A 21,848-nucleotide genomic window follows, 5' to 3' on the forward strand; every position below is an offset into this window, starting at 1 on the left:
GTTATTTAATATTATAATAGTATTGTTAATTACATACTCAAGATTTCAGTGCTGCGTCTTTATATAGACAGGCTCTGTGATGCAATTACAATTACAATGTTGTCTTTATAGCTCCGATGTCATAATTTGTCTCCTTGGCCCTTTTGGGTTTGGGCCAATCACAGCACAATGTCCTGTCAGAACCATGATTGGCCAAAGGCAAATACAATAAATAACCTTTCTCCATTAAGTTAGGCAAAATGTATTTTGCTATATGTTTGGTACAAAAATAAAAAACAAATCAATGTAAATTATTTAAAATGTGTGTGAAAGTTATAGAGACTACAAACTATGGTATATATTGTGGCTGGCTGCACTGCTATGGTGACATTGTACTGCGTTAAAGAGGAAGTAAAGTCTTCCCCGCTGACGGCCGCATCCATCTTCACCAGTCTTTGTTCCGGGCTGTATTACTGGCCGGAGCTGCGTGACGTCACTACTGCGCATGCATGTGGGTGCCGCCGGTCACAGCACAGGGCTCTGGGTAAACGGCACTGGCAGCCGTTTCTACAGAGCACATGCACAGATGACTTCATCGGCTGCATGCAATGTATATATCTCCTAAACGGTGCAAGTTTAGGCGATGTTTACAGTACCTATAGGTGAGCCTTATTATAGGCTTACCTATAGGTACAAGTTATAAAGCTGGGTTTACAACCACTTTAAGAAAATAAAAAGCTCCTGCAATTTCTGTAGAAACACTCTGTCACCTTTCACAGCCCATCAATGAGAGAGGTGGCTGCAACATGCAGCCATTGTTTACATAAATGATCACTGTAACTGGTCACAGTAATCACATGGTACAGGGCCAATTTAATAGGCCCTATACGCTGCTCTGTGATCTGATGTGTCTGATGGACATAGCAATCACAAAGCACAATGTTGTGCACAATAGAAAGTTTGCATGATTGGTGCAAGGGCCAGGATGTTTCAAAACGTCCTCCCCTCTGGAGTCAGCCATTCAAGCCATTTATCTACAATGGCCAGAGGGCAAGAGGTTAAAATAATACCTGGTAATCCTGCCATGAAAGTCCTTGTTTAGTGACTCCTTGCTATTGAGTGAAAACTGTGCAGCAAGTGTGCGTTTAGTGTGAATGGGCCCTTAAAGCTGAACAATACTCACCTCAGCTCCAAGCAATGTGGTCTCCTTGAGCTCCCTGCTCAGCCACTGACATCTAGGGACAGCCAGCTTCCAGGTCTCAATCGCTGGCTGCTGTCATTGGCTGGGCAGGGATGATGTCACTCCCATGCAAGAACGAGAGTTCAAGCAGATTCGGCATTGTGGAATTTCTACTGTGAGCTACACATGCTACAAAGCATGCGTCTTCTGCATTAAAAATCCTGCCTGTTGCGCCCATTTTATTTACATAGGCTACAGTTCCACTTTAAGCCATTACCGTCCTAAATGAATCCTTGTCACGTCTTGAAGGAACAGGTTCCAGTCATGCTGCCTCTTGTGTCTAATACACAGACCCTTGCTGAATGAAAGAATGTTGCAGTTGTGGTTTCATTATAATTTCTAAACCAGAGAGCAAAAAGTATAGGTTGTATCCAGGGAAAGTACACTTATTTCTCTGTTTATTTGTGTATAACACATGCTACACCAGACAGTAGCATTTCTCCTGTATACAGTACTTCTTGCAAAACATCCTATCAGAGAATGCCACACACCGACCATTTTCATCTGTCCCGATAAAGGATAAGTCCAGGCAAAACCTAACTAAACCTGCTCTGCGCCACATTCTAAACCAAATCTATCTAATGCCCCTTGCACACGGGCGATTCGATCCGATCCGCCTGTCAGTTTTTTAGGCGGACCAGATAGGATGCTCCATGCATTCCTATGGGGCAGCCGGTGTTAGCGGAGACATCTCCGATCTTGTCTGTGAAATACTATCTTCCATCCGTCTGGAGGATGGGATCGGATGAAAAGAGACAGGCGGTCCCCATAGAGGAAAGCGGGGATCTGCCAGCTCCGTCTCTGCACACAGAGCGGAGACAGAGCTGTCATCCGCCTGCTCAGCGGGGATCGGCAGATTGATCCGAGCAAAGCGGACTCCGTCGGGCGGTGCGCCCGTGTGAATGTGGCCTAACCCTGTAAAGCAAAAATCACTGCACTTACCTTTTCTACACCTGATCCAGCCCAGTCCCATGCTGAGCTGTCAGCAGCGGCTTCGGCGTGAAGGGGGGTGCAGGAGAGGCACCCGACAATAGAAGCCTCATAGTAAGTCAATGGGGGGTGATGTCAATTCCTATTCATTTCACAGCCATTGTCGGTCCTACTGCACACAGCTTTCGTCGCTGGAGCGGCTCGGGTGTAGAAAAGGTAAGTACAGTGATTTTTGCTTTACAGGGCTAGATAGATTTTTTTTTTTTTTTAAATAGTATTTTATTAAGGATTTTCCAAAGGTTACATAAAAAGAAACGTGAACGTGATCAGAAGGTTAATGCAGCGTTAAAGGGTTCCAAAGGAGGGAGGGAAAGTATCCGATTCTTTTTGGTTGCTTCGGGAGTAGAGTATATATCAAGGGAAGCAGATAACTATTCAGAGTTTCTTTGTAAATTTTGGGTTTTGGTAGCGCAATCAGCGAGCTAATGATGAGATATCTAGGTTGTAAAAGGTAAGCCACAGAGCCCAGTTTTTCTTCAATTTTGGTATTTCTAGAGTTGCTTTAGCAAACATGACCTCCATTTGCATGTGTTGGTTGAGGAGTTGATGGACTGTTTGGATAGTAGGAGGCGAGTTGCTCATCCATTGTCTTGTGATGGAGAGTCTGGCCGCTATTAGTATGTGGGTGAGAACTGTGTGATATGATAAAACCCAGGTTTCAATTCCAAGCTCAAGAGGGTTAGATAGATTTTGTTTAGAATGTGGCACAGAGCAGATTAAGAGCCGGTTCACACTACCGCGACAAGAAAGTCGCCCCATGAAGGAGCGACTTTTTAGCGTGACTTTGAAGAGACTTGTTTAGAGACTTGTAAGCGACTTGGAAGAGACTTGGAAGAGACTTGTGCACTACTTTGAAGAGACTTAAATGATAGGCGACTTTGTCTGTGAGGAATGCCTGGCTAATCTTTTTCTTCTTCCTGGAAAGTCTGATAACAAGTCGCTTGAAATAAGATAAGGATCCGACTTAGAGGCAACTCCCATTGAAGTCTATGTGCACAAGTCGGATAGAGGTCGCCTTGAAGTATTACGGGAACCTTTTCTAAAGTCGGAGAGACTTCAGTAGTGCATATTAAGAAGGCTCTCATTCATTTACATTGAATTTGTGATGACAAGAGACTTGGGGCGACTTGAGGGCACACAAGTCGTGTCCCAAGTCGGAGTAGTGTGAATCGGCTCTTAGCGTTAGTTAGGTTGTGCCTGGACTTATCCTTTAAATATTTTAAGTCAAATGAAAATTTGTTTATAGAATCATATTCCATGCTAAGTAAAATAGAAAATGTTATAAAAAAAAATCATTAATTTATTAGAATCCCAACCCCCCAAGAGAAGTCACTAACTTGTATGAAAAAAAACTCTGCATATGGACTTACCGGATGCCAAAATCCCAAAAGGCACAGATAGGAATCTGTTTTCGGTTCATCACTTCATTCTGTGAGAAAATGTAATGTGACTTAGTTATCAATACTTCATACTTCCCTTTTAATAACACAGCTGTTGCATTAGCATACAAAGGTATAAGATTATTACAGGAATTCACATAGTGCTGATCATTTATGTAGCACTTTTATATACTGTACATTCACATCAGTCCCTGCCCTAAAAAAAGCTTGCAATCTAAAGTCCCTAGCACACATACTAGGGCCAATTTAGAAAAGAACTAATTAACCGACCAGCGTGTCTTTTGAGTGTGGAAGTAAACTATCCAGACCATAATAATATTCTTCCATTGAGGCTTTTCAACACATTTTCAAGATGGTTACTGTAACTCCAGCATAGCATGATCATTACCTAATCATCAAAAGTAATGATTACATTTGTTGAATTCAGTTTTGGGACATGTATGAGTATAAAAACATCAGTGTCCATAGATTTGACTATTTTTGCTCATGACCTAATAATTCCCAAGCCTACTGCCCTTAGTGCAGCTGTGCTTCCTTCACACCACTGCACCTATCACACAGATAGCACAGCAGAAGGGAGTTTTATATCTGGGGAGGCAGAGCCTGATGGTGATTCAGACACTAGTTATCCATCAGGTCCCATCACTTGTGAATGACTGCAGGCAGTGGTTGGATCCTTACAGGATAGCCTGCTATTGGCTATACAATCCACCTACTGCCTGCTGTCAATCATAAAGAGAGTGTGCACCGATGGAAAACTAGTGTCTCTGCATCCCCATCAGGCCTTGTAAACTGCAGCATCACTGGTTGCTAGGAGGCTGTCGGCTGTGAGTCCGACAATGTCCTTAAAGTGGAGTTCCACCCTAAAATGTAACTTCAGTCCATCTTCTTGCTCCGGGTCACCTGAAAAACAAATGGATAATCGCAATTTTTTTTTTTATTTACTTACCTTGTTTTAGAAGATAGTATACTTACCTTACTTCCTCTTCCTCCCTCGGCGGCCACGGCGAGTCGTCACTTCCTGGCTTGCAATGATTCCTGGGAGCTGAACATCATCGCTCCCAGGAATCAATGCGCCTGCACCGGCGCCGACGTGAGTTCTGGTGCAGGCGCAGTCATACCTTGCTCAACAGCTTCTGGGCATGCCCAGAAGCTGTGCAGGGATGACGCTGCAGCCCTGGAAGTGACGGCGGGGCCGGTGCAGTGCATCGTGGGACTGAAGAGGACGCAGAAGAGGATCGCGCTGGCTTCAGCTGCCCACACCTGAGATGGCAGCGCTGGACAATACATTTTCAAGGTAAGTATTTCTTCTTGCAGGTAAGTGCAACCCGGGACAGTTCAGAGGCTATCCATTGTGGAATGCACTAGCCCTGACTGTCCCGGGGGTATTTTTATGTATTTTTTTTTGTTTTAGGTGGAACTCCGCTTTAACAACCAGTGGCGGCTGGTGCTCCATAGGCCGGGGGGGGGCAAACGGACCACACCATACCCCCCCCAGACCACCAGCCCGCACACCATACCCACTCCCCCTGGTCGCCAGCTTACTCACCATGTGGAGGGCAGGCAGCAGCGGCTTCCCCTCAGTCTCCTGTGTTTCCTCCCTCCTCGGCCAATGGCATCGCTTCACTTTTCGGACAATCCGGAAACAGTTCTCAGGACCCACTTCCTGATTGGCCAGGAGGAGGATCCATGTGACAATAGCGAACATTCACTATTGTCACACAACAGCTCTGCGCCGGAGCCCACCCTTTTTTGAAGCCTATTAGAGCCTCTGGCTCTAATCACGGGCTTAAAAAAAAAAACCCATTGGAATCCATGCGTCCGGCACCCTGCATGTAGAATAGGGGGTCGGACGCATGGATGGGGGGGGGCGGCACCAATGGACGGGCCGCCACTGCTGCATACAGGGACAGGTGCTTTGTCTGTCTCTATTTATGCCAACTTAGATTTGACCCCAATTACCTCGAGCTTTGTTATCTACCAACAACTGGAGGCAATTCTTTTTAAGTTTGGTGCATTAATAGAACCACTGTGCTCATTTACACTTGCGATTGGGAGGTGGTAAAGGGCCCGCAGTTAAACCACATTTTTACCACCTCTGAACTGCTGCCCCTTTTGCTGCAGAGGCAGCAGCTTGTGTGTACATATACCATGGACACGATGCTGTGCTTTACAGCTACTGCAGGAATTATGCCCCCTGTTAAGCAAGTATGGCCGCATACTTTGTTGTGCCGCAGTTGATCGGTATTTAGAGGTTAAAGCAGGTGGCGAGGAGTCTGATGCATTCTGAAGAGCAGTCAAAATGCTGAAAGCTCTTCAGAGAGTAAAGCAGGAGTAAATTAGTCCCTAAACAGCTACATTAATCTGACGCGTGCGTTGGTAAAGTTACTAAAGAGGGCAAAAGACATTTTGGAATCTGGCACAGACCATTTTGAGGGCCATGGCACCAGAAAAGTGTTGGTTATTGAACCCCACTGACAGTGTCCAAATCCATGCTTAACACACAACTGATTTTTCAACCCCAGAATGCGTTTTTTACATAAGGTCTAAAAAAAAAAAAAATGTGTGTAAGCCTTTTATATATTCTCTCTAACTGTTCTGGATTCCTGGACTGTCCTGGTATATCAACAAAATCCTGGTATACTGTGGATCTGGACTGTGTCCTGGACCTTGTGCTGGGTTTGTTCCAGTACCAGCTCCATGTAGTTTATTTGGTGTAAAGCAGGCATGTCCAAAGTCTGGCCCGTGGGTCAATTGCGGCACGTGGGTCGCTTTAATGCGGCCCCACAGGTAATTTGGAAAAATCTATTGTTGTGGCCCCTGTGAATCCCCAAGCGCTGCTCAGGACCCCTGGGATCTCTGGATCTTTAAATGCCCCTGTTACTTATGAATACACTATTGTTAACACCCACCGCCCTCCCCGCCAGCTTTATATCCCTTGCTCAACACGGCCTAGGACTTAGCCTGATTAGGGAGCACTAAAAAACACAAATAAATCTGGCGCTAGCATGACAGGACCAGTGCCCTCTCCATGATAATGCAGCTGTGTGGGAACAAAACACACCAGGAGGGATGTTCAAAAGCGTTAACCACATATAAGCACTATATGAACCTCCACATCAGGTGGGATGTTCACAAGGGTTAACCACACATAAGCGCTATATGAACCCACCGATGATGATTACTGATGGCAGCAATAATAGTCATGAATGATGCCAATGTAGTAAATAGAACATTGAAAAGTTGTCAGGATAACCATACGAGAAGCAGACACTCCTCACGCTCACCTAGATTGGGTCCCTGCACATGCCGCTCACCACCAGTGGCTCTATAGCGGTTCAAGCCTCATTTTGGTCATCCTTACCCCAGAGTCTGACGTCACGTCTGGGTCCCCTTGCCGGTCAGCACTCATCATGGGTGATCAGAGTGGCCACAGACGGCGATCCTCCTTGCCTCCTATACCGGGCATTGTGTGACCCCTTTTCCACCCTTCCCTGTCCAGGATTGAGGCATTCCATTATTATCTCCTCACAGCCTGAGCAAGGCACAACTGTTCACACTGCTGCATTGTTTCTGGTTGGGTTTATGCCTCCACACACACTGGATGGTCACCAAGCTGTGAGTTTTTAACCCCCTATTTTGGCTTCACCATTGCAGATCCAGTGGAGGTCATTGTACAAGGTGTACTACTGTTTTATACTTACATGGAACTGATTTTGAATATAACTTTTCAGTGCACTATTTACTACATTGGCATCATTCATGACTATTATTGCTGCCATCATTAATTATTTATCGGTGGGTTCATATAGCGCTTACATGTACACCCTTGTGTGACTGATTAGGGAGCACGTATGCTCTGAATTGAGATTAATTTGTTGTAAAATCTCAGTTAATGTCAGTTGGTCTAAATCAGTAATAAATATATTTGTACACAACATGTATACTTGGTGTTATGTTCCTGTTCATATTTTTTTATCTTAAAAGTTGACAGACAACCTTTATTACCAATAATATGTAATGTACTTTACAATGTTCCTGAATATATTTCAGCTTCAGATTTTTTTTTCACGTGGCCTTCAGATATGAATGGAAGAGTGATTTAACACCTGTTTAGATTTGACATCCATGTGACGAAATGAAAAGTATTCCGTTTGCAATAATCTTTGCATAAAATAGTTAATTTGCATTTAATTTTAATGGTCCAAAAGAATGTCAGGCAAAATGGTCGGCCCTCACGCATGTTCACTTTATCAAATCTGGCCCCTTTTTTAAAAAAGTTTGGACACCCCTGGTGTAGAGTGATCTTCTGGCCATTAGCATCTGCATATTCCCATTAGGGAAGGAGGAGGGAAATACCTAGACAGACTTCAGGGCAAGGTAAATGTTGCTTACTAAAATCAAGGTTTACCCCACTGTTCTTCTTTCTACCACTGGGCACTATTTTTCCCCACACCCACTGGGCAGTATTGTACCCCCCCCCCCTCCACCTCCCGCTGAGTACTATTAACCCCTCCTCCCCCTTATTTCTAGCTTGGCACTATTGCTCCCTCTACTCCGTCTGGGAAATATTGTTACCCCTATCCTCTGCTGGGCACTATTGTTCCTCCCACTTCCGCAGTCAACACTATTGTTCCCCCCCCCAACCCACTGGACACAGTTGTTCCCCTTGCTATGTCCTCTTGTGCACCTCACCTTCTACTGGGCACTATTGTTCCTCCCTCCCCCTGCTGAGCACAAATATTCCCTAACCTCTCAAGCATCAATGTTGTCCCTTCAACCCCCACTGGGCACCATTGCCCCTCCACTATGCCCCGCTAAAACAAATGCATTTCTTTTCAACTCATTGACCACAGGTGTCAAGGCATTGTTCCTCCCACAGTTACTAACATCAGGCACTTTTCCTCCCACTGACAACGGACTGTGCATTCTTTCTTTCTACTGAATAGTGACTTCTTATTATTACCACTGACCACCAATAGTGGCCATTTTTCCCTCCCAATATACCAGGCCTTTTTTTACCCTGACTGTTAACACCAGGGCTGGGTCTAGCCTGTCTGATGTGGGGGCACAGAAAAAATGTCAGGGGGCGGTCATGGGAGGTCAACAGTGCAGTGTGCAGGGGATCAGCAGGGCAGAGGACAGGGTAATGAGTTTGTAGGGCAATGTACAGAAGCTATTAGTTTGTAGGACAGTGTGGGGGTGTCAACAGGGTGGAGGACAAGGGTCAGCAGGGCAGAGGATGGGAGGTCAGCAGAGGAGTGTACAAGAATCAGTAGGGCAGGGGACAGGGGTTAGCAAGGTAGAGGACAGGGTCACTGCTGGCAGGGGAGAGGACAGGGGTCACCGCTGGCAGGGAAGAGGTTAGGGGTCGTCACTGGCAGGGCACTGGGCTGAGCTTTTCTGTCATCCCTGCACTGTACACACTGTAAAACAAAGAGAAGAGGGTGCACCAACCTTGCCCATTACCCAAGCGGTATCTTTAATGATCTATAAAAAGAGGTATAAAAGTACTGCAGTGTACACAGCCTGAGCACATGCACTAAGACCTCCTCCTCTCCACAGCACACACTGCTGAAATCAGATTCCCTTACACACAGCTATGATCTGCACAGTGTGTAGCTGGCTAATGTGTTGCAGTTCTGACCTGTGAAATTCCCTGGTCAGAACGCCAGGTCAGCTGCAGTACCCAGCTATACGTTGTGCAGATCCTAACTGTGTGTAATGGAATCAGATTTCAGCTACAGTATGTGTTGTGTGGGGAGGAGATTTTAGTGGCAGTGGTCCAGCTGTGTACTGTGCAGGGATAGAAGACCGCTGTCACAGTGTCAGGTGTGGTGGGAGGCTTTTTTTGGGGGGGTAAATAAAATCTTGGGGTGGCACAGCCCACTACAGCTCCCCCCTAGATGGTTATTTCTTCCTCCCAGTGAGCCCAGGGCAGTTCTTCCTACCAAAGACCACTGACTCCAGCCTCCCCAAAGCTCCCACTAACCACAGGCCTGATACTGGGGAATTATTTTCCTCCCACTGACCAGGAATGAAACATACAGAAAAAAAATACTTCTGACTGCTGCATTCAATGCACTATATTATATAATCTATTGTCCTGACTACTATACTCTATGTGCCGTGTAGTAGGTTACATAGACCTGACATCTATACTACAGAGGCGTAACTAGATCCTTCAGGGCCCCGGTGCAAGAATCCATGAAGGGCCCCCCAGACCCCTGGCTGGGCCCCTTCCCTTCAAGCCTGGGGCTCTTCCCACTGATCCTGGGGCCCTTTACTCTTTCAACTTCACAAGTTCTGCAGTGGGCCCCCTTCCTGCCATCTTGGGGCCTCCCCACGGTGGTGGAATGCCGGGAGCTCGGTTGCAAGTGTGACCTTTGTGATCCTGGAAGTTCACCCACTGGTGTCAGTAGTTTTTATTTTTTGGTATTTTAATTGTATTATTTTTTATAATTTTTTTCTTACTTTTTTACAGTGTCACTGACTAGAACTCTGTCCATTCAGAAAAGGAAGGAGCTGGTAAATTACATATTTACCAACCCCTTCCTGGTTCTCTATTGTGACACATCCCCTGCAGCAGCCGGCACGAGAGGGAAGGGAGCACAGTTGGGGGGGGGACCAGGGGGAGCACACAGGGGCCCAGAAACAGCAGAACACAAGTGAACTGGATAGGATGAGTGGCGGGGGCAGCATACAGAGGAACCAATCTCCTCCATTTTCCTCCTGCAGCTACAGGAGGAAAAAGAAGGAATGTGATTTCTATACATGCTGCCCCCACTTCCCCTCCTATCCAGGTGTACAGGGGAGCCGCACAGGCCCCCTGGAGCATGGGGCCCGGTTGCAATTGCAACCCCTGTAGTTAAGCCCCTGCTATACTATGTTCTGTGTTACATAGTCCTGACCAAAGTGTGTATTTTCCCATCAGTTGGTCTTTGCTGTGTACTTTGCAATCTTTTTTAATGTCTGTTTTAAGGTGAAGTTATGGCCAAATTACAAATGATATACATGATGCGGTCTATCAATAGCACTAATGCAGCAATTACGTTTCAAATGCTGACCCCCAAATCCCACTGAAATCAGCCAACTCCATCTAATAAAAAAAAAAAAAAAAGCAAATTTTCTGGGCTAATATGTAAGGTGCGGGGGGGAGGCAGGGTTGCCAACTGTCAGTAAATTTACCGACAGTATGTAAAAATCAGTAATTTTTACAAATGTCTGTAAATATCAGGGACTGATCATTTTTTATGCTGTGTTCACTTTTAAGCGTAAACCATGCAAATTACTTGTTCTGGTGAATGGTTATGCGTTTCCATATTGTGTTTATACAGGTCCTTCTCAAAAAATTAGCATATTGTGATAAAGTTCATTATTTTCTGTAATGTACTGATAAACATTAGACTTTCATATATTTTAGATTCATTACACACAACTGAAGTAGTGCAAGCCTTTTATTGTTTTAATATTGATGATTTTGGCATACAGCTCATGAAAACACAAAATTCCTATCAAAAAATTAGCATATCATGAAAAGGTTCTCTAAACGAGCTATTAACCTAATCATCTGAATCAACTAATTAACTCTAAACACCTGCAAAAGATTCCTGAGGCTTTTAAAAACTTCCAGCCTGGTTCATTACTCAAAACCGCAATCATGGGTAAGACTGCCGACCTGACTGCTGTCCAGTAGGCCATCATTGACACCCTCAAGCAAGAGGGTAAGACACAGAAAGAAATTTCTGAACGAATAGGCTGTTCCCAGAGTGCTGTATCAAGGCACCTCAGTGGGAAGTCTGTGGGAAGGAAAAAGTGCGGCAGAAAACGCTGCACAATGAGAAGAGGTGACCGGACCCTGAGGAAGATTGTGGAGAAGGACCGATTCCAGACCTTGGGGGACCTGCGGAAGCAGTAGACTGAGTCTGGAGTAGAAACATCTCTAGAGCCACCATGTACAGGCGTGTGCAGGAAATGGGCTACAGGTGCCGCATTCCCCAGGTCAAGCCACTTTTGAATCAGAAACAGCGGCAGAAGTGCCTGACCTGGGCTACAGAGAAGCAGCACTGGACTGTTGCTCAGTGGTCCAAAGTACTTTTTTCGGATGAAAGCAAATTTTGCATGTCATTCGGAAATCAAGGTGCCAGAGTCTGGAGGAAGACTGGGGAAAGGGAAATGCCTGAAGTCCAGTGACAAGTACCCACAGTCAGTGATGGTCTGGGGTGCCATGTCAGCTGCTGGTGTTGGTCCACTGTGTTTTATCAATGGCAGGGTCAATGCAGCTAGCTATCAGGAGATTTTGGAGCACTTCATGCTTCCATCTGCTGAAAAGCTTTATGGAGATGATTTAATTTTTCAGCACGACCTGACACCTGCTCACAGTGCCAAAACCACTGGTAAATGGTTTACTGACCATGGTATTACTGTGCTCAATTGGCCTGCCAACTCTCCTGACCTGAACCCCATAGAGAATCTGTGGGATGTTGTGAGGAGAAAGTTGAGAGACGCAAGACCCAACACTCTGGATGAGCTCAAGGCCGCTATCGAAGCATCCTGGGCCTCCATAACACCTCAGCAGTGCCAAAGGCTGATTGCCTCCATGCCACGCCGCATTGAAGCAGTCATTTCTGCAAAAGGATTCCTGACCAAGTATTGAGTGCATAACTGAACATCATTTTTTGAAGTTTGACCTTTTTTGTATTAAAAACACTTTTTTTTATTGGTCGGATGAAATATGCTAATTTTTTGAGATAGGAATTTTGGGTTTTCATGAGCTGTATGCCAAAATCATCAATATTAAAACAATAAAAGGCTTGCACTACTTCAGTTGTGTGTAATGAATCTAAAATATATGAAAGTCTAATATTTATCAGTACATTACAGAAAATAAGGAACTTTATCACAATATGCTAATTTTTTGAGAAGGACCTGTACTGCTTAAATATCGGTTGTCTTAGTTGTTAATAGGAGTTCTGTCATTTTTTTAGGTTGTCAGTAAAAACTGTGCTCCATCAGTAAATTTCCTATGTTTTGTCAGTAAAAATATCTGCGGGAGGTTGGCAACATTTGGGGGGGTTGGTCAAAAAAAAAAAAAGGATTCAGGAAAGGTCTGCTCATAAATCCCATAGTGTGGAAATATAGTTACCTGAATCTTATTTTTGTGCCAGAGGTAATACTCTACAGGTGTGCTCCTTTCTTCCTCATCACATAGTACAGTTGAAGATATAATAGCTGATCCTAGGTAAGTGCTCACATGCCTGCAGAACGATAAACAGATGTACAATTGTTGATCACAATGCTTATGTATCTAAATCGGTGGTCAGAAACAGTAACCAATATCAATCAATATAATGCTGGCAATCAGATTTCACGATTAGTGTACATCTGGCCATCAAAATTTTAAAAATAATAAAAAAAAACAAAATTTTGGAAACAAAAGTGGCCAACTTGAGAAAATATATTTTTTTATATAAAATGGTAGGTTAAGGTAGCATAAATTTATAAATAAAAATAAATCAGTTCACACTAGGTCGCTCCGACTTAGGGGGCGACCTGTGAAGTCGCATGCAGCGCGACTTCGGTGCGACTTGCACGGACTTCATAAAATGAATGTCAATGCAAGTCGCCTCCAGGTCGCCCCCAAGTAGTACAGGACCCCTTTTCTAAGTCGGAGCGACTTGTGTCGCTCCTATTAGAACCGGTCCTGTACTACTCAATGACCATGACCGTGCACGACTTGCCAGGCTGACCAAGTCGCCTGACAAGTCGTATTAGTGTGAACCGGCACTAAGTCCTTCCAAGTTAATGTGATTGTAAACATGATTTTTTTTGTTTTACTAATAAACATGTTATACTTACCTGCTCTGTGCATAGTTTTGCAAAGATTAGCCCTGATCCTTCTCTTCAGGGGTCCCCGGTCGGCACGCTGCTTGCAATGGGGGCACTGGTGCGTACATTAACACGCACAGCCCCGACCCTGTTCCTTCCTCACAGGCTATAATTGACAACAGCAGGAGCCAATTGGCTCTTGCTGCTTCCTTAATGACCAGTGAGAAAAGAGAGAGCAGAGAGAGATGCTGTTCTCAGGCACAGCACTGGATCAAGATCAGGCTCAGGTAAGTATTTAGGGGAAGCCAGGTGTGGATTCTGATCATAGTTTTTTTTTATCTTGATGCAGGGAATAGACTTACCACTTTACGACTGCCCACGGCACATACAGTATACTGCGGCAGGGCGGCTGCTTTACGCAGGTACGTGATTACCCAGTACGTGATCTGACACTTCTGGGTCTAAAGCGTGCATGCGCGCTGCCAGTGACCCGCTCTCACTGTAAATAGACACAGCGGGAGCTGATCTCCAGGTACCGCGGACTTCATGTCCGCTGGAACCCGTCGATCATTAGGCAGAGAGCCAGAACGGCGTTCCGCCTATGTAAACAAGGCAGATCATTATTCTGTCAGTAGGGAAGGCATTGATTCCATTTTCCTGCAAAGCAGGAGCATGGATCAGTGCCTTACCCTAGTAAAAGCACCTCCCACACAGTGTACAAACACTGGCTAGGCACACAGTTAACCCTTTCATTTAACCCCTTCTTAGCCAGTGTCATTAGTACAGTGGCAGTGCATATTTTTAGCACTGATCACTGTATTAGTGTCACTGGTACCCAAAAAGTGTCAAAAGTGTCAGTCAATGTCCCGACAGTCCACCGCAATATCGCAGTCCCACCAAAGTAGCTGATCGCTGCCAATACTATTAAAAAAAATAAAATAAATAAATAATATCCTATAGTTTATAGACGCTATAAATTTTGCACAAACCAATCAATGTACGCTTATTGGGAGTTTTTTTTTTTCCAAAAATATGTAGCAAAATACATATTGGCCAAAACTGATGAAGAAATTCGATTTTTTTTTTTCATTTTATTTATCGGATATGTTTTTAGGCAGAAAGTAAAAAATATTGTTTTATTTTCAAAATTGACAGTCTTTTTTTTTGTTAGTAGTGATCAAATACCACCAAAAGAAAGGTCTATTGGGGAAAAAAAAAAGAACATCATTTTTTTTTTTGGTTACAGCGTCGCATAACCACCCAATTGTCAGTTAAATGATCTCAGTGCCGTATCACAAAAAAATGGTCTGTTCATGAAGGGGGGTAAATCTTTCAGAGGGCAAGTGGTTAGGAAAAAATAAAACAGTACATTTACAACCACTTTAAGATATCTGTTTGAAGGTTTACAACTGGAATTTAAAGTGTGCTGCTATTGTTGTTGTCACTTGCCATTAATGCATGACATCTTTTCCCTTGGAACGCACGTTGGCTTTGCAATGCGAGTGGCGGGGCTGTGACATCTATTGAGGCTGTACATGCTGGTGCTTCTTAAAGCACCTTATACGGTAAATGTGGGTGTTTAAACTACACATTCTAATTAATTGATTCTTAATAAATTTAGTGAGACTATTATTTTATTGTGCTTGTGGCTTCTTTTGGTTATGAGAGAGCATCTGGGCTGAAAATCTTGGTGAGTGTGAACTTATTCCCCATCTGTACCTGTACCCATTTGAGAAGGGATTTAGGTCCTGAGTGGCCATATAAGGTTGGTGAATGCGCATTATTTGTGGTGGATCACTTCATTGGATTTGATTTAAATATTATTTCACAAGATCACTTTAAGACAAGGTGTCTGGGACAATATTCATGTTGTAGTTTTAGATAAATAGGACTATTTAAATGAGATGACATTGGCACATACACACTCTTAAGTAGCAATCCTACTGTGTCTTACAAAAAGGATTTGTCTAGTTTGGTCACTAGGGGTTATAACATGGGTGTTTTAAATAAAAGAGAACATTCATTCCTGGTCCCCTTGGCTCCTAAGGTTCCAGTGCTATATTAATTACCTAAGGTCTATAAAGAGCTTGTTCACCCCCCCCCCCCCAGCTCACCCAGTCGTAAGCAGGATTGACTGTCACCTCTGGAGCGAGTAAATATATTGAACATATTTTTACAGCCCCTTGTTACCAAGATTCTATCTTATTTACAGGATACAAAGCATCAGAGGCGTAACTACAACCTTCAGGGCTCCAAGAAACCATGAAGGGCCCCCCTAAACCCCAACCCGGGGCCCTTTCTCATGTTCTGCAGCAGGCTCCCTCCTGCCATCTTGAGGCACCCACATGGTGGTGGAACACCAGGGCCCAGTTCCAAGTGCAACTGAGACCCTGGTAGTTCAACCACTGACCTTACTATTACTAGGAGGCATTTTGGAGGATGTAAGCGAGCACTCTGAAAGATATAAGAGGGGAACTCTGGAGGTACTAAAATAGTTCCTGCAGAGTGCCCCCTTACCCCTTGGGATCAGTGACAGTAGTGGTTGTGGGGGGGATGGGATCAGTGGCTATGGTGGCGGTGGGAGGGGGGGTGGGATCAGTGGCAGTGGTGGGATCAATGGTGGTGGTGAGGTGGATGGGATCAGTGGCAGCGATGGGATCAGTGGCAGTGGGGTGCTGGTGGGGGATGGGATCAGTGGCAGAGGGATGGTGGTGGGGGGGATGGGATCAGTGGCAGAGGGGTGGTGGTGGGGGAGTTGGGATTAGTGGCAGAGGTATGCTGGTGAACGATGGGATCAGTGGCAGAGGGATGGGGGTGGAATCAGTGGGAGAGGAATGGGATCAGTAGCAGAGGGATGGTGGTGGGGGATGAAATCTGTGGCAGAGGGATGGTGGTGGGAAGTGGGAGGTGGGATAAGTGGCAGAGGAATGGGATCAGTGGAAGAGGGATGGTGGTGGGGGATGGGATCAGTTACAGAGGGATGGTGGGGGGATAGGATGGTGACACTGGCACTCAGCTGTTATCAGTGTCAGTCAATCCCCCTCCTTGCTCAGTGCTCTCAGTCTAGCTTCATAGTGCCTCCAGTAGCTGCTCTCCTGACATGGGGACTCTGTCTTCTCATCTGCTCACAAAGGGGATAGCTCCTCCCCCTTCACTGGACTTGCCCATTAGCTGAGCAGCTGACTTTCTCCTCCACTCCAGTTTCCTCCTCCCGACATCGATCTGCTTGGAGGAATGCTCTGCCAGTAACAGTGAGTGCTCACCTAGGCATAGTAACTAACATGATCATTGCCTGTAATTAGCCGTTGTGAATGGCGCCCACTCCCCCCGACAGTGTATCACTCTGCCCGGGACAAAATGTCCTGATCATTGCCTAGAAGCAGCAGTGGCGGGCAGGCCCCCCCCCACAGTGGCAAAATGCCAGGGCCCGTTCACAAGTGCGACTGCTGCAACCCTTGTAGTTCCGCCACTTCAATGTATACCATTAAAATTTTATGGGTGCAGTATAAGGAAGGACTTCTGCTTGCTACCACCCATGTGTCTTCCCTATATATTATCATTTCTCATGAATTAGAAATTTAAGCTGTTAATTATTATTAGTCTTTTGCTACCACCCATAACTGTTTTTGGTTCCAAGGTCCGTATTTGCAGAGTAGAGGAGTTGCCATGGGGGCCAAGCTTGCCCCCAGTTTGGCAAATTTTTTTATGGCGAAGTGGAAGGAGGATGTCTTTTTTTTACCCCTCCCAGACCTCAATTGTTCTGGAAGAGGGGGTATATTGATGACATCCTCCTTCTTTGGAATGGGGACATCACTTCCTTGGAGTTGTTCATGAATGAACTTAATGTTAACAATCGAGGTATACAGTTGAGGTGAGTGACCATCAGATTAGTTTTTTGGATCATACTATTAAGGTGCAAAATGGGCATTTAATAACTAGTACTTACTTTAGGTCCACTGATAGGAATTTATTTATCCCCCCTAATAGTTGCCATCATAAATCTTGGCTTGAGTCTGTCCCCCGAAGTCAGTTTCTCAGGTGGAAGATTTCAATCTTCAGGTAGACATTCTCAAATCACAGTTTTTGGAAAAAGGGTATAATGAGACCACTTAAACTGTCTTCTCCTGTCATAGAATGGCAATCAGCCTTGTTTACATAGGCAGACCGCCGTTCTGTCTGCCTTGGGAATGATCGGTGGGTCCAGGCAGACATCGGGTGGGCTGGATCTGCTGATTGGCTCCTGCTGTGTCCAATCACAGCACAAGCTGGCCCCCCGTGGCACGTGCACGCCCCTAGACCAGGAAGAGCAAAATACAGGTACACGATTTCGCACAGAGAGGCTGCCCTGCTGAAGTAAATGTACGTGGGGCAGTCCAGAAGAGGTTAATGACTTGCATGAGTGCAGAATAAAATTATATTTTGTAGCCGAGTAGATTTAATACAGATTTGAAGGGGTGTTAAGCCTGGTTCCCACCAATGCATTTTTTTTGCGCTTTTTGCAGAAACGCACTACAGTTCATTTAACATGGTTTCCTTTAGGATAATTCACATCTGTGTTTTTCAGCCGCTGCATTTTTGGAAAGGGTCAGGGACTTTTTAAAATGCAAAATTGTGCTTTTTTTTGGTTTAGTAGACTTCAATGGAGAAGCTGCAGAAAAGCATGTAGTGCGTTTTATAGAAATAAAACAATCAGCGCAAACAGAAACAATGACAATATGACCAAAAATTGCAGACTGGACATTACAGATAAACCACTATTATCCGGAAGAATCCATAAACCAAAAGTGCAGCGCAATTTAAAAATAATAGTAAAGTCCAAAAAATCCCAAAAGATCCAAGAGGTGCACGTGGGAATGGAAATCAAAAGGAACCCTCCACCAGTGCACCGCGCTCACCTTATATCAATCAATAAGCGCCTGAATAAGATATCCAGATGGCAGATCCACATTAAGTTCCAGATAGCCACTTCCTGATACAGGAATCTCCTCACAGAATGCACACTCCGGCCAAGACTGAGGGAACAAGTGCAAAGAGCACCAGCAGACCTGCTAAAGCCATTGTCATGAGGTAAGGATCTTGATCACCCCCAATTAACCCCTTCATTGCCCTGTGTCACTATTATAGTGTCCAGGTCTTTTTCTGATCACTGTATTAGTGTCACAGGTGACATCAGTTAGTTAGCATCAATTCAGGACAGCGTCAGATTGCCCGCCACATATTTAGTAATGCATTTTAACTCTTTGATCGCCAGTGACACACACACACACACTAAACAACTCTATTGCTAGTATAGTGTCTGAACGGATCAAAATCTTTGATCAGAACTATACTAGCATCCCCAATAGTTTAGTATAGTGTTCCCAAAATGTAGCGATAGCAGGATCAGCACCTGCGTTTAGCCCCCTCCCCCAAAGAAATGCAGAATCAGCAGATTACTGTCACGTCCAATACACAGCACACTAAACAGCAGCGTTAGCAGAGTCAGGCCTGATCTCTGCTAGCACTAGCAGTTACATTTTGTGGTAGTGGTTCAAACAGTCCCTTGACAACCAAGTGCATTTTTACCTGTGAGTCACACTAGGTACCTATAAATTTATTGGCCAAAATGTCCAAACAGAGGAATACTAGTGAAGAGGCCTACACAATGCTGAGCAAGACAGATGAGAGCAATGGGGAAGACTCACTGTCAGAATCAGGCTCAGTAGTCTAACCTGCAGAGAGCAGTGGCACCCTGACAGATATCTCTGACGACGGAATAGTGGTCCCTGCTAAGGTCAGACGTACCCGACCCATTCTTCTGTTGCTGAGGTGCAACAATTGCAGGGATCACGTATGCAGCAGTTTCAGTACTAGTGTCGCTCAACCTTATGGTGAACTGGCAAGCAGAAGCAGCCTAGTACATCCTGGTCATAGTCAAACAGCCACTGCAGTAACACTTGGTGACATGGCAAGTCCCATAAGTGCATTTCAAGCTGGCACAAATAGTGTTCCGCAGCCACCAAGAATTCAAAGAAATGCCTGTAGAGCCCATAGTGTCCTTCCTGATGTGCTGACAAATCCTGATTGGGATCCCACCACTTCTGCAGCGCCCATACTTCCCCCATTCACTGGCCAACCCGGAATTCAGGAGGAAACAGCCGACTTTACTCCCCTTGGTTTTTATAAGCTATTTTTCATGGAAGATCTGTACAGATCTATTGTGGACCAAATCAATTTATATGCCGATTAATTTATCGCTGCAAATCCAAATCTGACCCTTTCCAGAGAATTTGCGTGGAAACGTACCACTGTTTCTGAAACTAAAACCTTTCTGGGCCTATCCCTCCTCATGGGCTTTACTAAAAACAGTGAGTAGCAGTCATATTGATCCACTGACCCAAAAGCCTGGACTAGATACGAGCAAATCTTACGGTTCATGTATTTCAATGACAATGAACTCTGTCGTCCTCGGGGTGACCCTGGATATGACTGGCTCCACAAAATTCGGCCCCTCGTAAATCACTTCAACCAAAAGTTTGCAGCCTTGTATATGCCCCAACAAACTGTCTGTGTTAATGAGCCCCTGATTAAATTTTCTGGACGCCTTGTTCTAAAACAGTTTCTCCCCAGCAAGCGTGCCAGATATGGGGTCAAGATGTATAAGCTCTGTTACAGGGCAACAGGCTATACATGTAGTTTCCGGATTTACGAGGGAAAAGATAGCAATGTGAAGCCCCCAACTGCCCAGACCACATGGGAAGCAGCGGCAAGATTGTTTGGGACTTGGTGTCACCCTTATTCGGAAAGAGGTACCATTTATACGTGGACAATTATTACACAAACGTGCCACTTTTTAGTTACCTTTTTGATTCTGGAATTGGCGCATGTTGCACCGTAATAACTGTACTTACAGTGTTGATGCTCTCTCCTTTCACGCGGGAACCGAAGAAAGGGCCCTGGGAGAGGAGATTGCATAATTTCCTGTGCCTATGTTTACATTACACAGGCACAGGACATTCTGCCATTGGTCAGAACTGATCACCAGGTCCGGGCCAAAAATCATTGGCCTGGACCTGATGACTGATGGGTTCTGAACCGCAATCGTGGTTCACACAGCTGAGCCACCTTTCCGCAGTAAAACTGCGGGGGATGGTCCGCAACAGGTTCAATCAAGTATTGGTATGTTTGGCAGTGTTGGCAGGTCCCAGGTCCTGCTTGAAAAGGAAATCAGTATCTCCATAAAGCTGGTCAGCAGAGGGAAGCATGAAGTGCTCTAGAATTTCCTGGTAGAGGGCTGCACTGACTTTGGACTTGATAAAACACAGTGCAGATGACATGGCTCCCCAAATCATCACTGACCATGGAAACTTCACACTGGACCTAATGCAACTTGGATTATGTGCCTTTCCACTCTTCCTCCAGACTCTGGGACCTTGATTTCCAAATAAAATGCAAAATGTACTTTCATCCAAAAAGAGGACTTTGGACCATTGAGCAAAAGTCCAGTCTGTTTTCTCCTTTACCCAGGTAACACACTTCTGACGTTGTCTCTGGTTCAGGAGTGGATTGACACAAGGAATGCGACAGTTGTAGCCCATGCCCTGGATACGTCTGTGTGGGGTGGCTCTTGAAGCACTGACACCATCCGTAGTCCACTCCTTGTTAATCTCCCCCACATTTTTTAAAGGCCTTTGCTTCTCAATCCTCTCAAGGCTTTACCACACTTTTTCCTTCCACTCATTTTTCCATTATTTTGCTTGGATACGGCACTCTGGGAACAGCCAGCTTCTTTAGCAATGGCCTTTTTGAGACTTACCCTCCTTGTGTAGGTCAGCAGTCAGCAATTTTCCCTATGATTGTGTAACCTACTGAACCAGACTGAGAGACCATTTAAAGGCTCGGGAAACCTTGAACTAATAAGCTGATTAGCGTGTGACACCATGAGTCCACAATATTGAACTTTTTCACAATATTCTAATTTTCTGAGATACTTAATTTTGAGTTTTCACAAGCTGTAAGCCATAACCATCAAAATTAAAAAGTAATTCTTGTATTATATCATGCTGTGTGTAATGTAATATTTCACCTTTTGAATTGAATTAGTGAAATAAATCACCTTTTTGATGATAGTCTTGTACAGATATAACCAACGATTTACACTATATATACAGTGTATATAAATATTAACCAGTTTGCTGATATAAATTTCGCGAAGATACCTTCACGGTCACAAACACATTTTTGAGATTCGCAGATTTCAGCATTTGCTATAGCATGTCCCCGAAAGTGAATGTGTTGAGATTGTGACTACCTTTCCAGTCTGGGCATGCGCAATTGTGTAAGTACACAGTGGTAGAAACAAGGTGGAGTTAGGTCTTCTTTTAGTTTCACGAATATATCTGTCTTAACATTACATTTTTAAAAAACTTTCA

The 21,848-nt window shown here is 44.7% G+C and overlaps 1 protein-coding gene across 1 annotated transcript in view; it reads right to left on the minus strand.

The window, feature by feature from the left end:
- Positions 1-21,848, minus strand: part of ADGRD2 (adhesion G protein-coupled receptor D2) — a 720,317-nt gene that overhangs the window by 431,216 nt on the left and 267,253 nt on the right. Inside the window, exons 12-13 of the mRNA XM_082264234.1 lie at positions 12,755-12,866; positions 3,580-3,638 (exon numbers count right to left, since the gene is read on the minus strand). Coding sequence (XP_082120360.1) covers positions 3,580-3,638; positions 12,755-12,866 — 171 coding nt within the window. The remainder of the gene's footprint in view (positions 1-3,579; positions 3,639-12,754; positions 12,867-21,848) is intronic.

The sequence above is a fragment of the Pelophylax lessonae genome (assembly GCF_965119305.1).
Source record: "Pelophylax lessonae genome assembly, chromosome: 7".
Taxonomy (NCBI): Eukaryota; Metazoa; Chordata; class Amphibia; order Anura; family Ranidae; genus Pelophylax; species Pelophylax lessonae.